A 21,609-nucleotide genomic window follows, 5' to 3' on the forward strand; every position below is an offset into this window, starting at 1 on the left:
TTGGACACGGTCACGACAGCTGAGAAGCTCGATCGGCCACCCCAGACCCACCCTTTCTCTCTTTTCGACCTCTACCTCGACAACAAGCCAGGCGCTGTACATGTCTCTGAGCAGGCTCTCTCCATCCCATCATGTCAACAGAGGTCAAATTTCGAGGCGCAATGTCCATCTTTCATCGTCTGAACGGAATACCAACGAACAAAGCGGGAGTCCGCGCCCTACGACGGTAAGCATCATGTAGATATATGCTTATTTATGTTAACATATGTACAGCTAGGTATAGAGTCGGCTGTGATGCGTCTATTCGCGTCTACAAAGAAGTTGTTGGTAGCATTGACACAGTGGAGTTTGATGAAAGTGAACGAGGACTATGTCAGCGATGTATACGTTCGGGTGGGAAATGACTTCCATGCAGCCATAACAGCATTTTCCCAGTTTAATGTCGACATGAGGTGAGTTTCACTTTTATTGAATCAGCGATACCTGACCGTGGATAGTGAGTTTTCTTCATTTCCAGCCGACTTGCGGAATGTCCTAGAGCAGTGTCTTGCTGAGGACCCTACACCCGAGAATCTCGAAGTATACCTTCCGACTGTGAAAAAGATTACCAACGTACTCTCCGGTCTGCACGTAAAGCAATCTGCTTGCCGTCGCCAGCTCTCTGACCAACGGCGGGGTTCCCAACATGACAGCCGAACGGACAGTCGCTCGTCCTGCCGACCAAACTCTCGCCTGAGCCCACTCTCGAGGAGCACTGCGGAGGATGGTGAAGGTCGGGGAACTGCTCCCCCTTCCAGCAGGAGGAATAACGAGAAAGCGTCCCGCGGCCCGCTCAGTCCCGTCGGGGAGGTTTCCTTTGAAAGTTTATCATACCCCGAACAGACATCTTACACATCCCATAAATCATCGTCATCACACCGCCCGCCTGTTCCATCCAAACCTCCTCCAGTCGTCGGCTCTTCCCCTTCAAAGTCTTCTTCTCAGCGAACTTCCACAACGGAGACGAGGCGTCACGCATATGTATGCTTACCACGGCCGCCGTCTCCGGATGTCATTGTTGAACCCCCGAGTCCGGAAAGCCAAGAAGAAGCATCAAATAACCGCGACCTTCCGTCGACTGACGCCGCGACTCCCGACGTGGTAGATTCACTTGTGGCTCTAAATCAAAGTGATATTCTTGAACGCCGGGCTTCAAAGCGATACTCATCCTACAATATTTCTAAAATGATTGACTCTACGCGAGAAAAATTCATGGGCAAGACGCGCTCCATGTTGGTCTCGCCTGCGTTGACGCCGAGGGAGCTGGCAGCTCTTGCTAATCTAGAAGATGACAGTGCTTCTCCTTCTTCCTCTTCTCCCGGACCGCCTCTCGGCCGAGGGTCTGTTTTGTCTTCTCTTTCCCCTTCGCTCGGTACAATTTTACAGTCACCAGCACGCCCAATATCTCCGTCAAAAACTCGCACGCCCAATCGCACGCCCAACCGCACTCCCAACCGTACTCCGGAACCACCGGAACGTCCTCCATCCCCAAAGAAACCATCAACTTCAATTCTCGGCAGGGGATGTCCACCCGTTTCGTCAAAGTTGACTGTCTTCCTACAAGTCGATAAAGAAGTGAAGAAAACTGTAATTGAACGCGGTCTGTCGCTGCCTTCGATTCGATTGCTATTCGTCGACCGTTTCTCCTACAATCCCAGTGCTGATATTTTCCCTGCCATCTACATTCGTGATCCCTCGAGCGGTGTACGGTACCAGCTGGAAGATGTAAACGAGATTCAAGACAAATGTTTACTTTCATTGAATATCGAACGTGAGTGCTGACAGTACCTTGAAATTGAAATGTCTAACGCGTTGCATGTAGCCCTCGACCAGGTTAAACAACACATGGATACGCAAATTTTGACCTTATCTGAGGATATGAAAGAGTTGAAGTCTGCTGTCAACAGAATTAGCACGCAGTCCCTCATGTACAGCCCCATAGCTGAGAGTGCCCCCTCGACTCCCCCACCGGTTTCCGCTCGCCTGTCACGGTTCACTGGTTCAAACTTCTTCCCTGCCACTCCGCCTCAGACTCCTTCCACCTCCAGTCAGGCGTTGAAACCGCAGTTGACGTCTACTGAATATCCTCCTCGCGCCATGGCCGAGCTGAGGACCCAGTTTGACGAGGTACAATCCTTACGGAGGGATCTGGGCGTCATGAGACAGCTCTACACTGATTTCATGAAGCAAACCAAGGATTCTTTGGGCAATCTGCGTACGCAGACTCAAACAGTGAAACAACTAGCCAATGCCAGTGTTGGCGGCGATCGTGCTATTGTTGACGCCGGCAAGAAGGCTCTCGATTCTCGGAGCCAGAATATTTTGACAGAGGTGGAGAGACTGCAGGATGCGATTGATGCTGTGAAGGCCGACGTATTGAAGAAACACATAACGCCCAAGCCGCAATACATGAAGTCGATCCGGAAGGATGCAGACGCGGCGGCATCCGAGCTAGAGAGCCTCAAGGAGCACCTCGCGACGATCAAGCCCATGTGGAAGAAGACGTGGCGAGAAGAGCTCCAGAATATCGTCGAGGAGCAAGAGTTCCTCAATCATAACGAAGAGCTCCTTAGTGATCTTCTGGAGGATCATAAAGCTTTGGGGGAGGTCCTGGGACATCTAGAGCAGGTCGTTACCATGGGATCACATAGGGGACGGGGACGCCCTCCTGTGGTCCGCACGGAAGGCAAGGGTGATCTGGGCACCGTGTTGATGCAGATACGAAGCGCGGCTGTAGATCCGGACAAGCGTCTGAAAGCCATAGAGGAGAGCCAGAAGAATCGGGAGAAAGAGATGGCTAAGAATCGGCCAGACGACAATCTACAGGCCAAGTTGACGGAGTTTGTTGGCGGGAAGAAGTTGAAACTAACGGGTGGAGTGGAGGAAGTGGAACGGCTGAGGCAAAAGCGGAGTGATCAGGCGTTAAAGACCATGTTCAATGGCGCTCAGGCGGGTTTGAACAGTCCTTGAATTCTCGTGTTTCTTCTGTGCGTTGTTAAAATCCTTGTAGCGATTTCTTGGTTATACCAGTACATATGTAGATTTGCTTATCTAGTCGGACTTTTGTATATCTTCGGACTATTGTATATTCTAGGATCGTGCTCCTATGTAACACCTAATCTCGTAGTATGTTCTCAATAGCTAGTGTTGGTAGCAAGTCGGTAGCAGTTATGTTGTATTGTGCATTGAAGATGCGGCAGGACTGCTTCTAAATTTAGATCTTGAGCGCTGTTTCGCCTAAATTTAGGTTCCCATTCACTTCGCACCCTGCACCTGCGGATGCACTGGTTTCAATTCCCATCGCCTCGTTTCACTTTCTTTTTCCCACAACGACAATGTCGAGCACTCCCCCTCAAGCCTCTTCTAGCGCTTCCACTGGAATTCAGCTCGCTCGCGATGCAGAGCTTCTCATTCAAGACTTCTTGCCTCCATATAGCGAGCATACTGGTCCTTCCAACGGAATTCCGCTTCCCCTTTGTATCCCACAAACTGCCACTAAATTCGGCTCTCCCTTCTCTCGCGGCTACAACAATGTGCTATCAGAGGCTGTGGACCTACCTCAGGCTGAGCTTTTGGCTTTCATCGACGGTCTGAACCTCGCTATGACCGCGAGTCCACCCCTTCGTGTCGTGGACACGGCGGGTATGATCATTGGTCTTATGTTAGTACCTTGAATCAATTGTATCCTGTCATTATAAAATTGACACTCTTATTCCTAGACCATATCACTGGACAATAATAGCCAGTACCGTAATACAAACCGCCGCCCAGACGGGAATGCACGTCCTATCGAAAACCCTGACGGACCGGTACCTGCGTGCAGCCAATCAGCGCTTGTTCAAACCACGAGGTCTCTCCGTTCGCTTGTGCACCACAAATGCCATGATGAGACTCATCTCCGGTGAGGGCGAGGAAGCGCCCAAAATCTCCACGATGAACAAAATTGGTCGAACAGTAGGAACCGTCCTATTATCGCTCCCAATTCCTTTCAGCAGCCGTATCGTGCGCCTTATCGCTGATAAACCTGAGAAGATTGCTCCTTCTGAGGGCCCGAACAAGAATCTCGTGCTTCAACGAAGGCTTCAACTCGTCGAGGGTCTGGCGCTCCCGCTGGAGCTTGATAACATACCACCCCCCGAGAAACCGGAGGGGATGATGGACAAGATGAATGCATATGGGGTGAGGTTCGACAAGTATAGGAATAACAGGAAGGAAAAGAAAAATGAGACTCGACGCAGGGAGCTGGCCCGCTTAGAAGCTGGAGGCTCTGATCTGAGCAGGAGAGAAAGATTGAGGCGTATGGGGATGGAACGCAGCAGGAGACGAAACGGTCTAATAAGCGGGATCCTCGGGCCGAAGGAAACTAAGCTAGAGAGGCGAGTTGCGAATGCCGACCTTCTGGAGTACTGGAGCACTGATAAGATCATCTGGGTTGTCATAATGAACGAAGATAAAGGTGAATATACATTCATTGACTCAAAAAATTCCAATCTTATTTAATAATCCAGACCGAGAAATTGAAGGAATTGAAATCGCGGATAGTCTTGAAGATGAAGAACGCATCGATGACAGGGTGTGGAATGATGTTATGGCTTTAGAGCGGGATGAATTAGACGAGGAGCTGTTAGTGGAGGCAGAAGAAAAGAAGTAGAAATACAGTACAAAACAACGGCGGACTTTTGGGGGTTCATAAATGAGGTATAATAGCATGGAAACCACAAGAATCATCTGAGTTGATATGCTACCTATGATGGTTTTGACCTTTCTTCGCAGAAGTGGAGTTCTGTATTAGTCCACTTTTTGAATTATCACGTGGTGGCGCACCTACCATTTCGGTATATACTCTTTTCCCCCGACCTGGGCATCTTCTGGGTCGAATGTGCATGCGGTTAACGCAAGAGAATCATTACTAGATGCATCATTTCAGTATGCACTAATACATCTAGCTTAAAAACGGTTCGAAGTTCTGCAAAAGGGAAATCATGCTTGCATGGCCGAAAACTTCCAGATTTCAACAGATTGAGATTCCTGGACGTGAGAATTCAGAAAGCGGAAGTGCTAAGTCATCAGAGGACCTAAAATAGGGTAAAAATTCTGCCCCCTGCAAGGCTCGAACTTGCGACCTCGAGATAGAGACACGTACTGCCCTCACATATAACTATGAGACTCGCGCTCTAGCCAACTGAGCCAAGGAGGCTTGAAACGTAGTTAAATTTATATATAGAAGATGGCTAACTTTAGGAGCCCCTACGGTTATTATTTATTTTAGATTTTTTTGGATGGAACTATTAAATAGATTTTCAATTAGCTTATTGAAGACTATAATTAGGGACTACCCGCAAGAGGGTATCTCTATTTTTATAGTTAACGTTATTCCTCATTGATGGCTCTGGGAAATCCTCTTAAGTGACCCACGATATTCGATTGTGCTGAGGATAAGCTTTCGGAAGCAAGCAACCTTCTCTTACTGCATCGCTCAGCTTATCATCTTTCGTTTACTTTACCCCTTTCCCCAGTGTTCGCGAACTGCTAACGCCACCGTTACTCGACATTCTGGTTCAGTGAAGGTGTTTGTCAGCTGAAAGTCACGCTGACTATGCCTCCACTATAGTATATATTGCGAGCACTGATAAGCACAGGCTGATAAAGTTATGTCTTCGAAACTCTTCCATTCGACCGAGGTGGGAGCTGTATCACTCAAGCATCGCGTCGTCTTGGCCCCCTTGACTCGGCTAAGGGCTACGAAAAGCCATGTTCCTCATGCGCCCCTCGTCAGGCTGTACTACGAGCAGCGGTCCCATACTCCTGGAACCCTACTGATAACGGAGGCTACAGTAATTGCTGCGAAAGCCGGAGGCATGGCTCACATACCCGGTATATGGAACCAAGAGCAGACTGATGCTTGGAGAGAGGTAAGAGCTTTCAACCTGGCGCGGTTGAATGAATTTACTCAATAACCGGTGGTGTAGATTACAGACGGCGTTCACGCGAAGGGCTTGTTTATCTTTTGTCAGCTATGGGCTCTCGGACGTGCAGCCGATCCCAAAATTCTGGCGGAAGAGGACCTTCCTTCCCATACATCTCCGCGTCCGATATTCCCGTTCCCGGTCGCTCCGATGTTCCCCTACCAATGACCGTAGATGAAATCAAAGAATACGTGGACCTATACGTCCAGGCCGCACTGAACGCAGTGAAAGCTGGGTTTGATGGCGTTGAGATACACGGGGCGAATAGTTACCTACTCGACCAATTCATACAAGACGTGACAAATCAGCGAACTGATGCATACGGTGGCAGTATTGAAAATCGCGCAAGGTTTCCCTTGGAGATCGTCGATGCAGTAGCCAAGGCCATTGGGGCAGAACGGACGGGATACCGTATCAGTCCCTGGAATTCTATTCAAGGTAAACGCATGCCGAAGATCGTAACACGAAGCTAATGCTCGCCGAGGTATGGGTATGAAAGACCCCAAACCAACCTTCGCGTATCTCGTTTCTGAGATCAAAGCACGACATCCGAACTTTGCTTACATCCACGTTATAGAACCGCGTGTGAATGGCACGAGGTCCCGAAATGAAGGGGAGTTCACTTCGCAGATGAAGAATGATTTCATACGGGACATCTGGGCCCCAAAGCCTTTCATATCGGCTGGCGGGTACGAGCGCGTCACCGCCGTTACAGCCGCCGATGAGAAGAATGATATAATTGCTTTCGGAAGACATTTCCTGGCCAACGTGGGTAATGCTCCTCGTGTCTAAAACTTTAATCCTGATGGGAGTTTCCAGCCTGACATGGTATATCGGCTAAAGAAAGACTTACGTCTTAACGCACACGGTAGATCGACTTTCTATCGACCAGGGAACGTTGCCAAGGGATACACAGACTACCCTTTTGCCGAAGAGGTGCTGCATGTAAAGTCCCCGCTGTAGAACGGGGATGATTCATATGTTCTTCCGGTTGGTCGCAAGGGGAAGGCCAAACAGGCGGTAGCTGGCTGTCAGCCACGTCCCTTGTGAGTTTTAGGTATAGAAAATTTAGAGGGGATGACTTCGGAATGTAGACTATCTACTTGCTATTCGGAGTACTCGACGTCATCTACAATGGTTCTGTCAAGTTTCAATTTAGTCCTTCATTTTCATACAATTTCAAACTACGCTTGAGGCCGTGTGGGAGGAGATACTACGTCGAGTGCGTATCCACAATATTAAATTAATGCTCCAGTGGAATGGACCATTGCTGAATTCATTCGGGGGCGAAGGCCAAGACGATGGAAGGCCATCGAAATATTTTTCTGATGACAGCGCAATCGCTTTGGCGGAAAACATCTAGTTGGAGTGTGGCGCAGCTCGAGATAGTAACTGTGGTGTATAGCCGACTAAGATGACGATAAGCGATGGGAACCCGAGTACGAGGGCCAGTATCGAGTGTAGCGGCCAGCTTTAGAAGACTAGGTGGTGTTCCCGCCACTGAAGAAATTCTTCGGCGAAACATGCTAGGGTGCAACACGCCATCAAAAATCTGATTCTGATTCAACGGCGGGGAGCCGGGTATCAAGGATTTCCGGCCCCACTGGGGGAATTTGGGAAGTTGATTTGAATTCGAACACGTTCTTGGATTGTTTTTACTACCCGTTTCTTATGCGGAACTGAAAGTTTCGGATACGACTCAGAGCCGGACACGTCAACATTGCAGGTCTCACGAGTTGTAATCACGAAAGAGCTTGAGTACGAACTATGATTAGGTTGGCAGAAGGTCACTGCGGAATTACAGCCCTAGCGGGTGATGCCAGCGCTGTTTATCGATTGACGAAGTGGAGTAAGTATAAATGGCAAAGGAGTGAAACTCACGGCATACGGGTGGAGTGAGAAAGACATAACATCGTCCATTCTGCTCCCGGATCTGACTCACTCATACACTATGGAAAGGTCAAATACTGGACGAGCTCTAACCAAGTAACGAGTGAAAGCTATGCTCACGGTACCAGAAGCGGTCATATGATCTGCCCACGTCTGAATAAGAGTTAGCGGTCTAACCACGGAAAAACCCACGAATTGCTGGAGAAAGCGTCTCACCTTTAATTGTCGAGCCAAGGGGATGTCTCGACGTCACTCTGATAGGAACTTACGTTGACCCCCCTTCGGGTTGCGGGGAACCGCGCTATCAGCGTTACATACAATGACGACGCGCAAATCCCCCGGTCACTGTGCCTACGAATTAGATATAGCAAAATATGAAGCAATTCGGGTGGTCGGAAGTGGTGCATATGCATGGTAACTAACATACATGAACAACAATAAATGATAGGAAAGGATGATAGGATGGTATTTAGTCCGGTCGTATGATACGTGAGTAAACGTGGCGGTATACTAGTGTAGTCTGAATAGATAATGAATGATGATAAACCATGTTACGAAAACGAATATGTTTAACTTGACCAAATGGCTCCGCTTCCAGGCGCCCTTCTGGGCACGATGACTCGCAGCATCTCGCCATCGAATTCGGCACGGACCTGGACGAGGTCGGCGTCATAACCAAATGATATGCGCCTTTCAAAATGACCTCCGCCAGCATCCCATGAATCTGCGACAACATGTAATATACGCCTCCGCTTCGTAGCGAGTGTTCTGTGGCGGATTGATTTTTTAATTATAAAAATGGAAAAGAGCGAGGTACGCACATGGCATCACGCTTGAAACCCGGTAAGCACACGTTGAGACGGTACTCTTGGGGAGTGGTCTCGACTTCGATCCACGAGTCTGGAGGCGGGGGTGCGTTTGATAGGAATGGCTCATGGGGGGCTAATGATGGCTCCGAATGAGCCGGAGGTTGTTGTGAAGGGAGGATTGTTGGAGGTTCGGGCGGTGGGTATGAAGAGGAGGATGCTGAGGATGAGGGTCTGGTTCGTGATATAGACGGAGGTCTGGGAATAGGTGTCGGGACTGGGAGGGATGTCGGACGCTGAGTCTGGGACTGGGGCTCAGGCAGGGGAGGTGAAGGAAGGGGGCCAGGATGCTCATCCTCTTCAGTAACAGGCGCTGCTTTTGGAAGGGTATGAAATGGTATTTGTGGCGGTATTGGTAAGGAAGCAGACGACGTCCGGTCAATTTGAGACGGAGCAGCAGCGGCAAGAATTGGAGAGGCAGGTGAGCTCTGCGACGGCAACGAGTAAGGCCTTGGGTACGGCAATATCTGTTGCCCCGTCGAAGCTCCCGACGCTGTTGTTATGTTTGTCCAGTCCGACTCTACTTGTTCTTCGCTGTATGCGGGTGGGTCCACTAACGGTAGGGGTACCTCTCGCGGCGTGTCGAAGGATGCATGTCGTCTGCTGAACGAAGAATTGCGTGGTGGATGTCGAGGGCGTTGCTTTGTCAAGATGGTCGGCGGTGGCGACGTCGACATCGAAGTACTGAAATTGAAGTAAGGATGATTCTCCGCGTTGCCTATATTTCACTTTTCGAAACTGTTGGCTTTGTTTGGTCGTGGCGTGTGAATCATGATGTCACCCGTGCCTTGCAAATTCAGCCGCCGGGTTCTGGCCGCGCCCCTTCTCCACCGCCACCGTTGTAAGCCCACTTCAATTGCTGGTTCCGACTAGCGGAGCATTATAAACTTGGCCTCGGTTGAGCGCTCCGCCCTTTGTAAATCTCTTTTACTCCAGTTTTCCTCGTGCTTCTAGGCGCGCTCAGGTATCCACATGCCCGTTGGCAATTCTACGTTGCATTTGTGTCCTAATACAGCTTATCCATGATGCTGTCGTTACCATCAGGGTTATTACTGACGCTTACTGACGCCTTAGTCTGCTACTGCGGTTATGCTCGCCGTTGGTGTCGGTTAGCATTCTACTGCTGCTTATACAAACGTGCGATCATATAGGCTTCTCGCTATCGCCATCTCCACAGCATCAACATTTCCCCACTATGAACACTGGAAAACTGACAAATCAAGTCCGTCGCGACGTCTCTGTAGTATTTGTCTTCGGCCGTCGCGGGGCTCCCACATCATGCTGCGATATGGACGCAATGCGCGTCGATCCTCTATCTGTTATCCTTCGGGCTCATGCTAAGAGACTCAATCAAATGTCGGTCGGATGATATCGCGGCCCGTGTCCATCAATGCTGTCCGTCTATTCCACTACATATCACTTTCTTGCATGCGTCACAATTTGTAGCAGTGGTGGCTCAGTCCGTCGAATCTTCATTCTACGTCTTCAAGAATAAATTTTACATGATCGAAGCTTTTGTGTCGGAACCGGAACTGCGAACGGTAATGGTACGATTTTTGGCTCCAGCACAGAATGAAGCAATTCGACTTTCGCACGAGTTCCAGCTCCGGTGCCGTTGAAGAAGTTCTTCCATTCTTGATGGTAGGCGCGCGTCGTTTCGTATTCCTGCGGATATGAGACACCGTGAAATGTTTTCTCAAGATGCTACACAGATCGGCTACTTGGCAAGTCTCACAGCCCTTCATGTCTCGTAGACCCGCAGACATCGATACAAGTATTCGACTTATCAGATCTTAGCGCCCGGCGTTCTACTCCTCGAATCTCTTATCCTCTGCAGGCCTCTGGCTGGAGGGGCCGGGAGGTACTATCAATAGACGTGCCTGGGCCTTGGATTTTGCTTTGGCTCCTTCGGTCGACTATCAGTAACTCTGTCGGCTGTCACCGGTTCTCCGGTGAGAAATTTTGCTGAAACTCGCTAGAGACTTCGTGATCAAGGAGGCACTATCTGTCAAACTTCTTTTTCTCGAAACGGTCAAATACTGTAAATCTTCTCTTTGGCGACGGAATGTGATCGATCAATCACAGGCTCTTCAAGAGGACAAACCATTCTGCATCTGACGCCATTTTTGACTTTAGGCATGCATTGCCTTACTTGAACAAATCCAGCAATGCTCAGTTCAACTCTGCTTGGCGCCTAGGTCAACCGTTAACGCTGCAAGACACTAGCGTTCTTCGGCCACTACTACGTGTTCTACCTTCCCGCGGACAACGGAGGCGAAACGGAAACATGCGCCGTTGATACCTGGACTTCTGTCTTCCTTCATCAGAGTTGAAGTAGCTCTTCCATATGCATTCGTTTGGCAGATTATGACTACAGTTTCTCACTGAAAGGCCCCTGGGAATACTTCGAAATAGCAAGAAGATCAGGCAACGTTTACCGCGTCTTTCGCAGCCGAGTACGCTTCGTGATATCCTCTCGTCCAAAACTCCACTTGAATCTCTGCCAAGGTCGTAACTAGGAGGTCTGACCTCTGTAATAATTCAGGCATTCAGAGATGAAGGAGTGGTAATATATACCTTCCATCGAAAGATCCATGTCGCCCAGCCTACCCTCGAATAGTAAGTATGTCTGTGACAATAATCATTGTACTATTAATGTTAGTGTGTCACTGTATGAACCTGCATAGCTGCAGTTAAATTTCACATAGCTTTTCGCCAAGGTAATACTTGTTCTTTCCGTTCCGGCTCTAGAAACCGTCGGGCTTGAACTCTTCGTGCTCGGACGTGATTATTTAAGAGGTATTCATTCTCAATAGCATGTTTGTTTTGTTTTGTGTCCTTATGATATGAATACGATAACTGATTCTTGGAGAAGTTCTTCCATTATTTCGTGAGTTCAGTCACAGAGATTATCAGGAACTGATTTCTACTGATTTGTAAAGATGAGCAGACATAAATAGACAAACATTATATTTCGATGGCCAAAATGAATGCGAAAACTCATGGAGAACAAAATAAGAACATGATAGTGATCACCCAATATCTAAGCACGAACGTGGTACAAGACCCGGCCTTTCGGCGTGCTGAGTTCCTCAGTCCCAACTCTTCAGAAGATGGGAGGAATAAACCAAATTTAGGTTTTTCGCGCCTACATTTGCCGGGCCGCAAAACGTCATTAGTCACCACGTGACCTGCCTTTGCTTCTTCCCTCGATGAATGTTCGGTCCTGTTCAACCGTTCGACGGTTTTATTCGCGAATGGCCTCCATTTTAACCTGATCGCACCGTACCCATGGCGTATTCGATACCACGCTGCTGTCTGCACTAATCACTTTGTATAAGGATCACCATTCACTCACCCCTCGCCATCACGATACGTTTGTTTCCACTGGTGGCGGATGCTCTAACGACGGATGATTGAATGCGACAGCATTTATTGACATTGTTATTAGAGGCGCAGACGAATGTCAATGAAGTATCCTTATGTCGACCCTGGCGGCATTGAAGGGCTTGGAAAGACTACGTGAAGAAAAGACACATATTGACGAACTGGACGGCGAGTAACCTAGGAGACAAAACGCGAACCTAGGGACCCTCCAACTAACCCAAGCAATCCTTACACATGGATAACCGTCACTGTCTGAGTACGTTGTCCTGGATATGATTGAATACATCTACAAGTGGCAGGTGCGTAAGCTCGATATATGCGGCAAAATCTTGTGCTAACTGCAGCCCTAAGCAACGGATGGCGTAACTCCCAAGGCAATCGGGTATTGAATGTGGATCTTTTCAAGTTGGACGATCCTATCAGGTGCATAGAGTAAGAAAGAATTCAAGTAGGTCCCTGGCGCATACCCCGAGAGCTCCATAGCGAAGCAGACGAACTCGCCAAGGCTGCTGAGTCTTGTAGATCGTGCTTCGCTGCTCCATTCTTTTCCGATTCCTGAAAATTTGACTGCACATTTGCTTGCTGCCTTTCAGTACTTCTGTACATGTGGATACGCGACGAGTACCGAAATGCCACCTCAGGCTCGTCTGTGAACTATTCTCTTTTCTTCCAAATTGATACTTGTAGAGTATTGAATGTGCGTCGACCAGTTCCTCAAATATTCTATGCACCGTCGACAAGTTTTCTTTGTCTCAAGGTATACGATACCTGTACAACACGACTAAGAACCATATCAAGCCAATGGCAGCCTTCGCAATGACTTTTCAGAGGACGGTTTTCCTTGTGCGCTTCTTCAAACTGGTCAATACGGATATTTTTCAGCGTCTGACGTCAACAGTAACGAAGGTGCTCTTCTTTTCATCCTTGATTCCTTGCGTAACCTTTCTATTTTCGTGTATGCGCTGATTCAATGTACCCTTTGCAACGCAATGCTCATTTGCCATTACCATCATCAATCCTTCGAAGAAGAACACTCTTGTGTCCTACACTGCAAGCTCGTCTTGAACAGCTGCGTGCCTGCGGTTGAAGATTTTGGTTGTTGCCTGCATGGACTTAAGCAATACTTGATGCGTCAGAGTTTTCTGGGACTCGTGACGACGGCCCGGGTATGCTTGATATCAAGTTCTTCCATCCTAACCTGAACTTCTTAGCAATAATAGGGCCTGTTCACGTCTTGTGGTCAACGTCGGCTCGGAGCTCCCAATTGGCCTAGATAAGTGGGTGGTCATGCGGGGTGTACTCTTCGTCCGTTTCCAGCCTCGAGATGATGAGCTCCTGCATTTTGCTCTCTTTCCTCCTTCTTTTAATCGCTAGTGATCCTGCGCTAGGGCAAATTTCCATCAAACCTGCGCGTACATGTCCAAAAACAACTCGTACTGCGTTTGTTCGTATTCTGCCGTCTCTGATCGACACATACTTAGATTGATGGCCTTTACTGCAGGAAGAGACTCATCATTTAATGAACAAGTATTATAATTGGACTTCTGGTCGGTTGAACGGTGGTTCTGTCTGGACTGATGCCGTGAGTTATCTGTAACTTCCAAACTGACCACTCTGATGGCTCTAGTGACCACAGAACGCTCTTGAAACGGTGCACATGTTGATGTTGCAGAACGAACGAACAGATTGGGACGGCGTTGCGGACAACTCTTATCTCGGTCGGCACGCATTGAACACGTTATCAGACTGGCAAGCCTTTACGGGTGGTTATATTGATGATGCTGGTGTAGATTTGTTTCTCTCTCGTGAACGATTGCTTCTCAAACGTGTGTTTCAGTGGTGCGTCCTTGATCTGTGGGCCATGGCCGACTACAAGACGTTCAGAGGCGAGAATCACGTCGAAGAGTACTTCGTAAATACATCTTCTAAAATATGCTTCTCTGTTGTTCTAAAGGCCACAGATCAGCGCTGGTCAACTCTACGACAAGATGGCAGAGAATTGGGACGATACTTGTGGCGGTGGAGGTAACTGATTCCTCAAATGTGGTGCTGGTAATCCTGAAATCGACTAGTGTGGTGGACGACCGATCACGGCTATAAGAATGCGATTACGAACGAGCTTTTCTTGACAATTTCTGCTCAAGGTGAGTCAGATGTTCTGAATTGGAGAAACTTTATGCACTTATCGATTCTCATCCAGGATACCTCAGGTTTGGGAACAAAACATATCTGGAGAATGCGAAAAAGGTAGAGTTGCGGAAATTGTTGTCAGGGCAGACTCAAGGATTCACCAAACCATTGATATAGACCTGGGCTTGGTGTAATAATTAATTCCATTACGAACGCAACGATCTGGTCGCTGACGGTTTTCGTACAGTAGAAGCATCTGGAATGCGCAACTCGGACGGTCTCTACAACGATGGTTTAGATGATACCTGTATCAACAACGGTCAAGTAGGTGGAGAACCCTGTAGATTCAGCGGGTTATATTCTGATGCCTATTGCAGACTACGTGGACCTACAATCAGGTGCGCTCAACGCTTCATCAACATTTTTATACATATACTGAGCTTGGCTCGCCACTCCTCCCCAGGGTGTGGTGGCGTCGGGTCTCGGCGCACTTTGGAAAGCCACAGGAAACAGAACTCTATTGGAAGAGGCTGAGATAACCCTAGGTGCGACAATCAAAGATATGACTGTGAACGGAGTGTTGAAGGAATCCTGCGATAGTGTCATTGAAACTGATGATCCTTGTGACATTGACCAGGTTGGCTCATTAATCCTGTTATTCTTGCAAATGTAATACTACTAAATTGATCTTCTCAAGCAAACGTTCAAGGCGTGTCGTCCATACTTCATTTCATGAACCCGTCATCTGACTGGTGTACATTATAGGGAATTTGGACCAAGCACCTACAGTACTACCTCATTTTTACAAACGAAAAAGAGAAGATAGCCAAATACGGTTCGTTCTTGGGAGCACAAAGCCACGCAGTGATCAAGTACGCAACGAATGCGACAGATGATATTAGTAATTTGTGGTATGCACCGGACAGTGAGGTGGATATTCCTGCTTTAGTTGTGCTGTTTGCCATGCTGACTGAGCTAAAACCCAAGGGTGGTGCAATATATAATATTAAGAGCTTGCCTAGTGGCATTATGGCGCATGTAGCTGCAGCTCAGTTTGGCGATTGTGAAAGAGTGGATTCCATGTTCTAAGCTTGAAGCTTGCAGTGGTATCAGAAGTGAGGTTGCTGTTACTCGGCACCGCAACAACCACCGTTACAGACAATTCAAGTCAAATATGATAATTAATTGAATCAAAGATAGACCAGCTGCCCAATACACACTGTAACTGATGCAAGCTCTGTAAATACGTTTCTGGAGATAGATATTCATATACACAACGTTTGTCGAAGACACTTGATCACATCGTTCACCGCTTATCTTTCTTGCGCGTTGTTGAGCAGGCGTAGGATGTTGAGGACTATTTGAGGGATAGTGGTTAGAACAGAGCGAAGCAATTGATGTTTCATAATTACATAGATTGATGAAGCTATGAAGGAAATGATTCGTCAGAATGGCCAAAATGGCTTATTCGAAAAAACTTACTCTAGGTAAAGGCTGATCGATCCCATGATATATTCATCGGGTGATAGTTTTGCATTGATTAAGTACGTGTCGTAGACGACATATCCGCTGAAAAGGAGGCATCCGAAGATAGCGTAGATGAGGTCCATAGTGCGTCCGAAGGGAATGAAGATGCCAACAAAGCCGGTCATGCCTACACAACACGTTTACTAAGGAAGAGATAATCGTTGTTGCGTACATACACAGTGCGATGAGACCACCAAAAAGGAAAGGGCCCATCCCTTCAAAGTCATACTAGATCGCACGAGGCGTCAGAGAGTAAACCACGTTATAGGCACTCTGACTCGTACCTTTGATTGGAAAGTGAACAGTGTTAGACCGATGAACACCCCCAGAGTAATGAGCCTAGACATAATCAATCAGCTCGATTCTTTTGATGGAGTAACAAAAAACTCACAAGGCTTGAATAACAATATCAGTTCGGTAGAAAGCGACTACAACTCCAAGCGTGAATGCCTCCAAGACAGTAAAGGTTGAAAGCAACAGAAGATTGAGAGGGTGATCATGGCGCTTCCAATACAAGAATCCGAGGTTGACGAGTGTTCCGAAAAGCGGAACATAGAAAGACCAAGAACTAGATGACGAGTCAAAGCCAGAACAGGTTGCTAACGCGTTGCAACGTACTGCGAGACGACCCAGCCAATTGTCGAAGGCGACCGAGACATAGCACCTGAGACGATACATGTTGCAAGCTTTGATGATCGTTAGAAGACAAGACAAAGCACCGCCTCGGAAGCTCAAGGCTTACTATTTGACAGACTGGATGCCGTCGACTCAGCACTGCGGTACTTCAAACAGAGCTGTGATGCACTCACGAAGGATAGTGTACACTTTGCGAACGAACGCCCTTCGGATCTCCGGTGCGCTTTCGGCTACGCTGACACCGTACTATTAAATGCAGGGGGTTAATGAAAACGCCCAGAAAAGCTGTCATTGGCGGCTTACCTTGAAGTCATCAGGGAGGTCGCCGGCCTCAGGCTGGTCGTAGAAAGCGCCTCCTGAGCTACTACCAACGAGAGGATCACGGGGGTCTCTGCTGTGATTTACCTTGGGGGTAGTACCGTACGAAGGAGGAGGGACTGGATATTGGCTCATGATGGTCGTATAGTACGATCGCTTACTACAGCGCCACTGGAACTTTCCTCGCGTATGTAAGCGAGACACGTGCGGCAGTAGCACAGCCACTGACGGTAATCTAAGAAATTGAAATTCTCTTTAAAAATTTGCCCACACATCAGTTTGCTTCAATTCGTCCAGCGACCGCGTTGGTCGATGTTCGCCTTGCGACAATGTTCAGGCATCGTTCGCGGATACGCGTGTGTCGCTAAAAGACTTCAGAAAATTGCTCGTAAACTCCTCCCACCACCTCCAAAACCGTGGCACGGAGACGCGATCGAGTCCTTCAAGAAGGCTATAGATAATGGCGAAGAAAGGAAGCTGCTGTTCAATATTTATCCTCAAAATGAGTTGGTAAACATTTTGGGAGAGCTACCGGAACACATTCCTCGAACTGATAAGAAGAGTACTATCCTGGTACTGTGCATCGCGGAGAAGCGCATGCTTGAATTATACAAAATGCTGGAAGTTCGATATCCGGACTGGAACGTTGCATGGGAAGGCTCGCGTGGAAAACCGTCGACTCCTGCGAACGCAGACGTGTAAGTCCCCCTCGCTTCAATGGCGTGACTGATGGTTTCACCTCCTCCAGGATGTTAACGACAATGAGAGGATTTACCAAGGAGGAGGCGTTCAAGCATCTTCTAAACCCTCGTGTTCAGGCGATTATTCTTGACGAAGTCCAGCATGGCGGGAAATCATTGTTGGTACTTCAACGGCTATGTGGATTGTAAACCTTCTTACATGTTTTCGCAATAGTTGGGAACGACTTTCATGGCGATTCGGTGCCAATGATCCGTTGCCCTGGGTCATTGGTCTGACGTCCTTGCATCCTAAACAGCTTCAAGCTCCCATGCAAATGAACGCGCACTTCAAAAAACTTTTCTTCAGACACGATCTACTTGACGAATGCAAGGAAAACTGGTCTGTGATCATGTTCTGGATACAAAAAGGCCGTTCTGAAGGATCTCTGATAATAAAGGGAGTGCGAAGTGCGATTTAGCACCGTACCGACGCACATAGGTCTGACGAAGCTTGAATCCTGGAGATCAAAGTTCAGAACGGAGGAGCTCTCCCCGCTGATGTCGACACCCGAAATCATTTCAACGACTGTTAACGCATGGGCAGAGCGCTCTGTTTCGAGGAAGTCGACCATCGTACAATGCGTGGACTCGTCTCATTCTCAGGCGCTGGTAGACGCTTTTACAGAACGCCAAGTCGACGCTAGGGTCCTCGGAAAGAACGACGAAAACATGGAAGCTTTTAGATCAAACGAATTCCCCGTCCTTCTTGTTGAAGGTCGGTAGAATATTTTTCCGCTTTGATTATGCAAACATATCTCTCCTATAGATGCACAGCACGTTGAAAACGCTAATCATGTTGACATGGTCATTCTCGCCAACCCAGTCACTGCCCCAAATACATTTAGCCGGATGGTAAGATATTCGTCCTATCAGTTTTAGGGAGGCTCATCGACGCAGTATTCAATGGGCACAATGGCGTCTCCCGGAAAAACGGACTGTCATGTTGTGGAAATTGTTGATACTGAGCGTAAACAAACTGGTGGCCTGCAATGGATTCCAAACCCTATAGCGCATACACTGTATACCTGGGCGAGATTGGACCCTGACCAGCCATTGAATAGTACGCCAAAAAAAAACATCTTCAACTTTCATCCCTTTTACTGTTATTTCATAGATGCCTCTATCGATGATATCAGGGAGCTTATTGGAGGACCCTCCGACATCACATTGCCGAATCCTAAAAGCCCCTTTCAGAGAAGGCAAGAACAAGCCCAGACAGTCCAGGAGTGACAGCAGGTTTCCGTCATCATAGAAAGCAGCGAACAATCTCGACCGTATGACTTGACCAAGGTGTCAGAGGATGGCGTAAAAACTGGTGTGGAACGCGACCTTAGGATTCTTAACTCTATGGAAGATATTGTATGGTTCTACTGTGGTAGATATGTGTATGTTACTGATTTGGGCGAACGGGGCTACATCGTGGTCGTGGCAATCGACCCAAACGGTGGGCGTGAATTTCTTTTACGACGTCTGGCGGCTAATGACTTTGCAGAAAAAATCCCACGGCTTCGTTATCGTGCTATTCACGATCCCCATCCGCTCGACGGAGGTGCCATCCTCGAGATCTCTAGCACTCGGGCAGATATGCTTCTTAATCTAGTCAATTTAACACCCGACGAGGGTCTTTCGATCACCAAAACCAAGAGCGTCGTTCACAAGTACATATTACAGGCGATGAAGATGAGGTGAACTGTCGCATTGTCTGCAAATCAAAACTAAATGTTGACATTCAATCCAGACTGACCACCCTGAGAGGATGGGAGCGAGTTGGTCTTAACACTCGACAGATGGCAGCTATCAAGCGCCTCTGGCCAGTGGAAACGGTAGACAGTATCCGCATCAATGGGCAAGGGATACCCAGGGATGAATTTCTGACTTGGATGTCTCGCCTCAACGGTTCATCTTTATTGGCTTGTCTACGGAGCGGTATCCCTAACGAGGTATGTGTATACTCGACGCGCCCTCATGCCAAAGCTATAATGTTCACTATCAGGAGCATCCCGTTTTATCCAAGCGTACAATTCATAACGTGGCAATCAGGCTACGAAAGGGATCAAGGGTAATATCCATCACTAATTTCACACTAGTCTTTTTATTGACTGTCTGGATACAACAGAGGTGGGACAGCGTCCAAAGCACGAGGTTTCTTAAAAGGCAAGCTAAACAAAGGAGGAAGGACCTTAAGAAGAAGCGTCTAAAAGAGAAGAGAGAAGCTCAAATGGAGCGCAGAGCAAAAAAGGCGGCGAAACAGGCGAAGTAACAGCTCGGCGACTCCACTAGTTGTACTTGGCCTTGAAGAGGTAGTGCCCAACACCCCATCTGCAGGAGGACTTTAGCACCAAGTCAGAAGGGGAAGAGGGGAACAACGCACTGCTGTCCATTGTCCATGTTGAACAGCTCAGAGCATGCCATATAGAACACGCGAAACCTGTACAAAGTTGTGTTTAGCGCAGATTTATGCACTCGTGCGAAATTTCGACCTGTAGAAGGCCTTGACTCCTTCAATTGGATCTTTTCCTTTGGATATAGCGTCTTCTCGCAGTTCCTTTAGACAAGCTAAGAAAATTATTTTCCCTTGCTCTGGAGAAGAGTATGCTGGGTACCTGCTGCATTCCTGTCTTGCAGCTTTAGCCAATCTTCTAGCGTTCTAGAGTAGTTCGTTCCCGATAGGTACCAGCTTCGAATCAAGGTGAGATTGGACTGGAAGAATAACTGAAAGAGAGGTCATTCGGTTGGTGTAATTGGTCCCGCAGGATGTCGCGAACTTACCAAAAGGTCATGAGATGGCATTGTTCCACCTAGAAGAAATCAGCTCGGACGGTGTTAGAATAACGCAGATAGATTTGACCAGAGAAGAAATTTCGCGCCATCCACCCATCACCTTCTTCGAAGTGGTACGGGGTGATGCGATGGCAGAAAATATGGACGAATAACAACGCCTCGTCCGGATAGTCGTTGTTAGAAGGGTGCAACCAGCCAGACACTTTCTTGAGCAACACTTCGTAATTCTTCATGTGCTCAAACATCTGCTGACGGTCAGGAAAGAAGTACAGTCAAGTCAAGTCGAGCATGCTTTGACCTCGATAGAGAGAATTCTGTCAAAACTAGACCAACGGATTCAGCCCCATCACTGACATATTGTGCTCGATACATACTGCTTTGACCCAGAGAAATCGAATGTGTTGACGTCCGCTGTAATGATCTGTCGACACATTCTTCATGCGACCTTCAAGTTGGACAGCGGCTAGAAAGTCCTCACTTCAACGTTGGAGAAACCACGCTCCTTAGCCGTTGCATCTATGTGTGCCTTCTGAGTAACAGAATTAGAAAGACCCGTGATCTTTGCGTTGGGATATTTCTACATTCGAGGTGGAATTATAAAGCCAAATCAACGGAGCACTGGACATTCTTACTTTTGCTAAGAAAAGACTCAAGCTACCCCAACCTGTTTCACATAATCAGCTTGGAGTATGCTAAACATTTTTTTCGCCAGCGTACCGCATCCCAGATCCAAAATATCCAGCCCATCATGCAGCTTGGCCTTCTCACAATAGCTTTCGAACATGAGAATTTCGGCTTCTTCAAGAGTCTCCCTTCCAGTTGGATATAAACACGAGGAATATTTTCCGCATGGACCTAGCGTTGACAAAATGAACTTGGTGGAGACCTATTGATGTTGATGACAAGTAGACACGAAAAATATGAAATTTGCAGATACCTCATAATGTTGCTCATTCGCTTTCTCTGGAACGTCTGCAATTGTCGTCCTTGCCCGAACATCTTCTATCCACTTCATTTTGGCGGCATGATTGGCTTCAAACGATCCCAGGTCTATTTCACGCAGCCTTTGGCGACAAAGAGCGCGAATGACACGTCGTAAGATGAAGTCCGGGATCCAACCCTAGCCTGGAAGTGTAACAACTATTGATTCAATAAGGTGAAAAGAAGTACCCTGTCAAGGAGGTCATAGCCTATGTCGAGGAGAGCATTAAGCATTGTTCTCGGAATTTGAATTGCCAGGTGGTAGTTCGTAGATAAGTGACCGTGATCGTTCTGATCAAGTTCCAAGGCAGCGGCAATAGGGTTAGGGTTCGCCGCTTGACTGAACCT

General features: G+C 47.8%; 8 protein-coding genes and 1 non-coding gene across 9 annotated transcripts; 5 read left to right on the forward strand and 4 right to left on the reverse strand.

The window, feature by feature from the left end:
- Positions 1 to 7: 7 nt before the first annotated feature.
- Positions 8 to 3,309, forward strand: EV420DRAFT_1336350 (actin interacting protein 3-domain-containing protein). Its single transcript, XM_060468872.1, has 4 exons — positions 8 to 226; positions 274 to 452; positions 498 to 1,810; positions 1,862 to 3,309. The coding sequence occupies exons 1-4, from the start codon at positions 101 to 103 to the stop codon at positions 3,007 to 3,009; spliced, it is 2,766 nt and encodes a 921-aa protein (XP_060328987.1). The 5' UTR covers positions 8 to 100; the 3' UTR covers positions 3,010 to 3,309.
- On the forward strand, positions 3,290 to 4,884 carry EV420DRAFT_1749275 (uncharacterized protein). Its single transcript, XM_060480278.1, has 3 exons — positions 3,290 to 3,700; positions 3,759 to 4,495; positions 4,548 to 4,884. Exons 1-3 carry the CDS (start codon positions 3,375 to 3,377, stop codon positions 4,688 to 4,690), a joined length of 1,206 nt encoding a protein of 401 aa, XP_060328988.1. The 5' UTR covers positions 3,290 to 3,374; the 3' UTR covers positions 4,691 to 4,884.
- Positions 4,885 to 5,134: 250 nt separating this feature from the next.
- On the reverse strand, positions 5,135 to 5,236 carry EV420DRAFT_t166. Its single transcript has one exon. It is a non-coding gene; the product is annotated as a tRNA-Met (tRNA).
- Positions 5,237 to 5,690: 454 nt separating this feature from the next.
- Positions 5,691 to 6,968, forward strand: EV420DRAFT_1621349 (FMN-linked oxidoreductase; the record flags this gene model as incomplete). Its single annotated transcript, XM_060475685.1, has 5 exons — positions 5,691 to 5,951; positions 6,009 to 6,069; positions 6,102 to 6,443; positions 6,490 to 6,773; positions 6,825 to 6,968. The coding sequence occupies 5 exons, from the start codon at positions 5,691 to 5,693 to the stop codon at positions 6,966 to 6,968; spliced, it is 1,092 nt and encodes a 363-aa protein (XP_060328989.1).
- A 1,226-nt stretch (positions 6,969 to 8,194) lies between these two features.
- On the reverse strand, positions 8,195 to 9,472 carry EV420DRAFT_1553861 (uncharacterized protein). The gene is made up of 2 exons (XM_060473580.1): positions 8,717 to 9,472; positions 8,195 to 8,663 (listed from the first exon to the last, which is right to left on the reverse strand). Exons 1-2 carry the CDS (start codon positions 9,436 to 9,438, stop codon positions 8,465 to 8,467), a joined length of 921 nt encoding a protein of 306 aa, XP_060328990.1. The 5' UTR covers positions 9,439 to 9,472; the 3' UTR covers positions 8,195 to 8,464.
- A 4,195-nt stretch (positions 9,473 to 13,667) lies between these two features.
- EV420DRAFT_1272553 (glycoside hydrolase family 76 protein) lies at positions 13,668 to 15,367 on the forward strand (the record flags this gene model as incomplete). Its single annotated transcript, XM_060467704.1, has 12 exons — positions 13,668 to 13,730; positions 13,785 to 13,934; positions 13,986 to 14,053; positions 14,115 to 14,173; positions 14,221 to 14,292; positions 14,349 to 14,395; positions 14,456 to 14,468; positions 14,526 to 14,602; positions 14,656 to 14,676; positions 14,742 to 14,915; positions 15,044 to 15,208; positions 15,266 to 15,367. 12 exons carry the CDS (start codon positions 13,668 to 13,670, stop codon positions 15,365 to 15,367), a joined length of 1,011 nt encoding a protein of 336 aa, XP_060328991.1.
- Positions 15,368 to 15,466: 99 nt separating this feature from the next.
- On the reverse strand, positions 15,467 to 16,988 carry EV420DRAFT_1553877 (UPF0005-domain-containing protein). The gene is made up of 10 exons (XM_060473581.1): positions 16,745 to 16,988; positions 16,615 to 16,687; positions 16,548 to 16,558; positions 16,424 to 16,491; positions 16,197 to 16,373; positions 16,090 to 16,144; positions 15,982 to 16,033; positions 15,761 to 15,932; positions 15,691 to 15,704; positions 15,467 to 15,635 (listed from the first exon to the last, which is right to left on the reverse strand). Exons 1-10 carry the CDS (start codon positions 16,892 to 16,894, stop codon positions 15,592 to 15,594), a joined length of 816 nt encoding a protein of 271 aa, XP_060328992.1. The 5' UTR covers positions 16,895 to 16,988; the 3' UTR covers positions 15,467 to 15,591.
- An 83-nt stretch (positions 16,989 to 17,071) lies between these two features.
- EV420DRAFT_1693357 (uncharacterized protein) lies at positions 17,072 to 19,759 on the forward strand (the record flags this gene model as incomplete). Its single annotated transcript, XM_060479376.1, has 12 exons — positions 17,072 to 17,457; positions 17,508 to 17,618; positions 17,675 to 17,839; positions 17,898 to 18,214; positions 18,266 to 18,351; positions 18,397 to 18,559; positions 18,614 to 18,725; positions 18,759 to 18,943; positions 18,992 to 19,184; positions 19,238 to 19,439; positions 19,493 to 19,558; positions 19,616 to 19,759. 12 exons carry the CDS (start codon positions 17,072 to 17,074, stop codon positions 19,757 to 19,759), a joined length of 2,130 nt encoding a protein of 709 aa, XP_060328993.1.
- Positions 19,760 to 19,775: 16 nt separating this feature from the next.
- EV420DRAFT_1272648 (S-adenosyl-L-methionine-dependent methyltransferase) lies at positions 19,776 to 21,495 on the reverse strand (the record flags this gene model as incomplete). The annotated part of the gene is made up of 13 exons (XM_060467711.1): positions 19,776 to 19,818; positions 19,871 to 19,927; positions 19,980 to 20,055; positions 20,103 to 20,211; positions 20,269 to 20,297; positions 20,348 to 20,525; positions 20,579 to 20,603; positions 20,655 to 20,701; positions 20,759 to 20,857; positions 20,913 to 20,944; positions 20,998 to 21,166; positions 21,218 to 21,400; positions 21,451 to 21,495. 13 exons carry the CDS (start codon positions 21,493 to 21,495, stop codon positions 19,776 to 19,778), a joined length of 1,092 nt encoding a protein of 363 aa, XP_060328994.1.
- Between the last annotated feature and the right edge of the window lie 114 nt (positions 21,496 to 21,609).

Source organism: Desarmillaria tabescens, assembly GCF_030435595.1.
Source record: "Desarmillaria tabescens strain CCBAS 213 chromosome Unknown EV420scaffold_25, whole genome shotgun sequence".
Classification (NCBI taxonomy): Eukaryota; Fungi; Basidiomycota; class Agaricomycetes; order Agaricales; family Physalacriaceae; genus Desarmillaria; species Desarmillaria tabescens.

Excerpts from the sequence above, each read along its gene's own strand:
- EV420DRAFT_1336350 (XM_060468872.1), top strand. The coding sequence starts at position 101 with ATGTCTCTGAGCAGGCTCTCTCCATCCCATCATGTCAACAGAGGTCAA. Across the intron at positions 453-497 it reads CAGTTTAATGTCGACATGAG|TGAGTTTTCTTCATTTCCAG; the intron begins GTGAGTTTCACT and ends GACCGTGGATAG. Across the intron at positions 1,811-1,861 it reads ACTTTCATTGAATATCGAAC|CCCTCGACCAGGTTAAACAA; the intron begins GTGAGTGCTGAC and ends CGTTGCATGTAG.
- EV420DRAFT_1749275 (XM_060480278.1), top strand. The coding sequence starts at position 3,375 with ATGTCGAGCACTCCCCCTCAAGCCTCTTCTAGCGCTTCCACTGGAATT. Across the intron at positions 3,701-3,758 it reads GGTATGATCATTGGTCTTAT|ACCATATCACTGGACAATAA; the intron begins GTTAGTACCTTG and ends TCTTATTCCTAG. Across the intron at positions 4,496-4,547 it reads CATAATGAACGAAGATAAAG|ACCGAGAAATTGAAGGAATT; the intron begins GTGAATATACAT and ends TTAATAATCCAG.
- EV420DRAFT_1553861 (XM_060473580.1), bottom strand. The coding sequence starts at position 9,438 with ATGTCGACGTCGCCACCGCCGACCATCTTGACAAAGCAACGCCCTCGA. Across the intron at positions 8,664-8,716 it reads GGTTTCAAGCGTGATGCCAT|AACACTCGCTACGAAGCGGA; the intron begins GTGCGTACCTCG and ends AATCCGCCACAG.
- EV420DRAFT_1553877 (XM_060473581.1), bottom strand. The coding sequence starts at position 16,894 with ATGAGCCAATATCCAGTCCCTCCTCCTTCGTACGGTACTACCCCCAAG. Across the intron at positions 16,374-16,423 it reads ATTGGCTGGGTCGTCTCGCA|TTCTTGGTCTTTCTATGTTC; the intron begins GTACGTTGCAAC and ends CTCGTCATCTAG. Across the intron at positions 16,034-16,089 it reads TGTTCACTTTCCAATCAAAG|TATGACTTTGAAGGGATGGG; the intron begins GTACGAGTCAGA and ends CGTGCGATCTAG.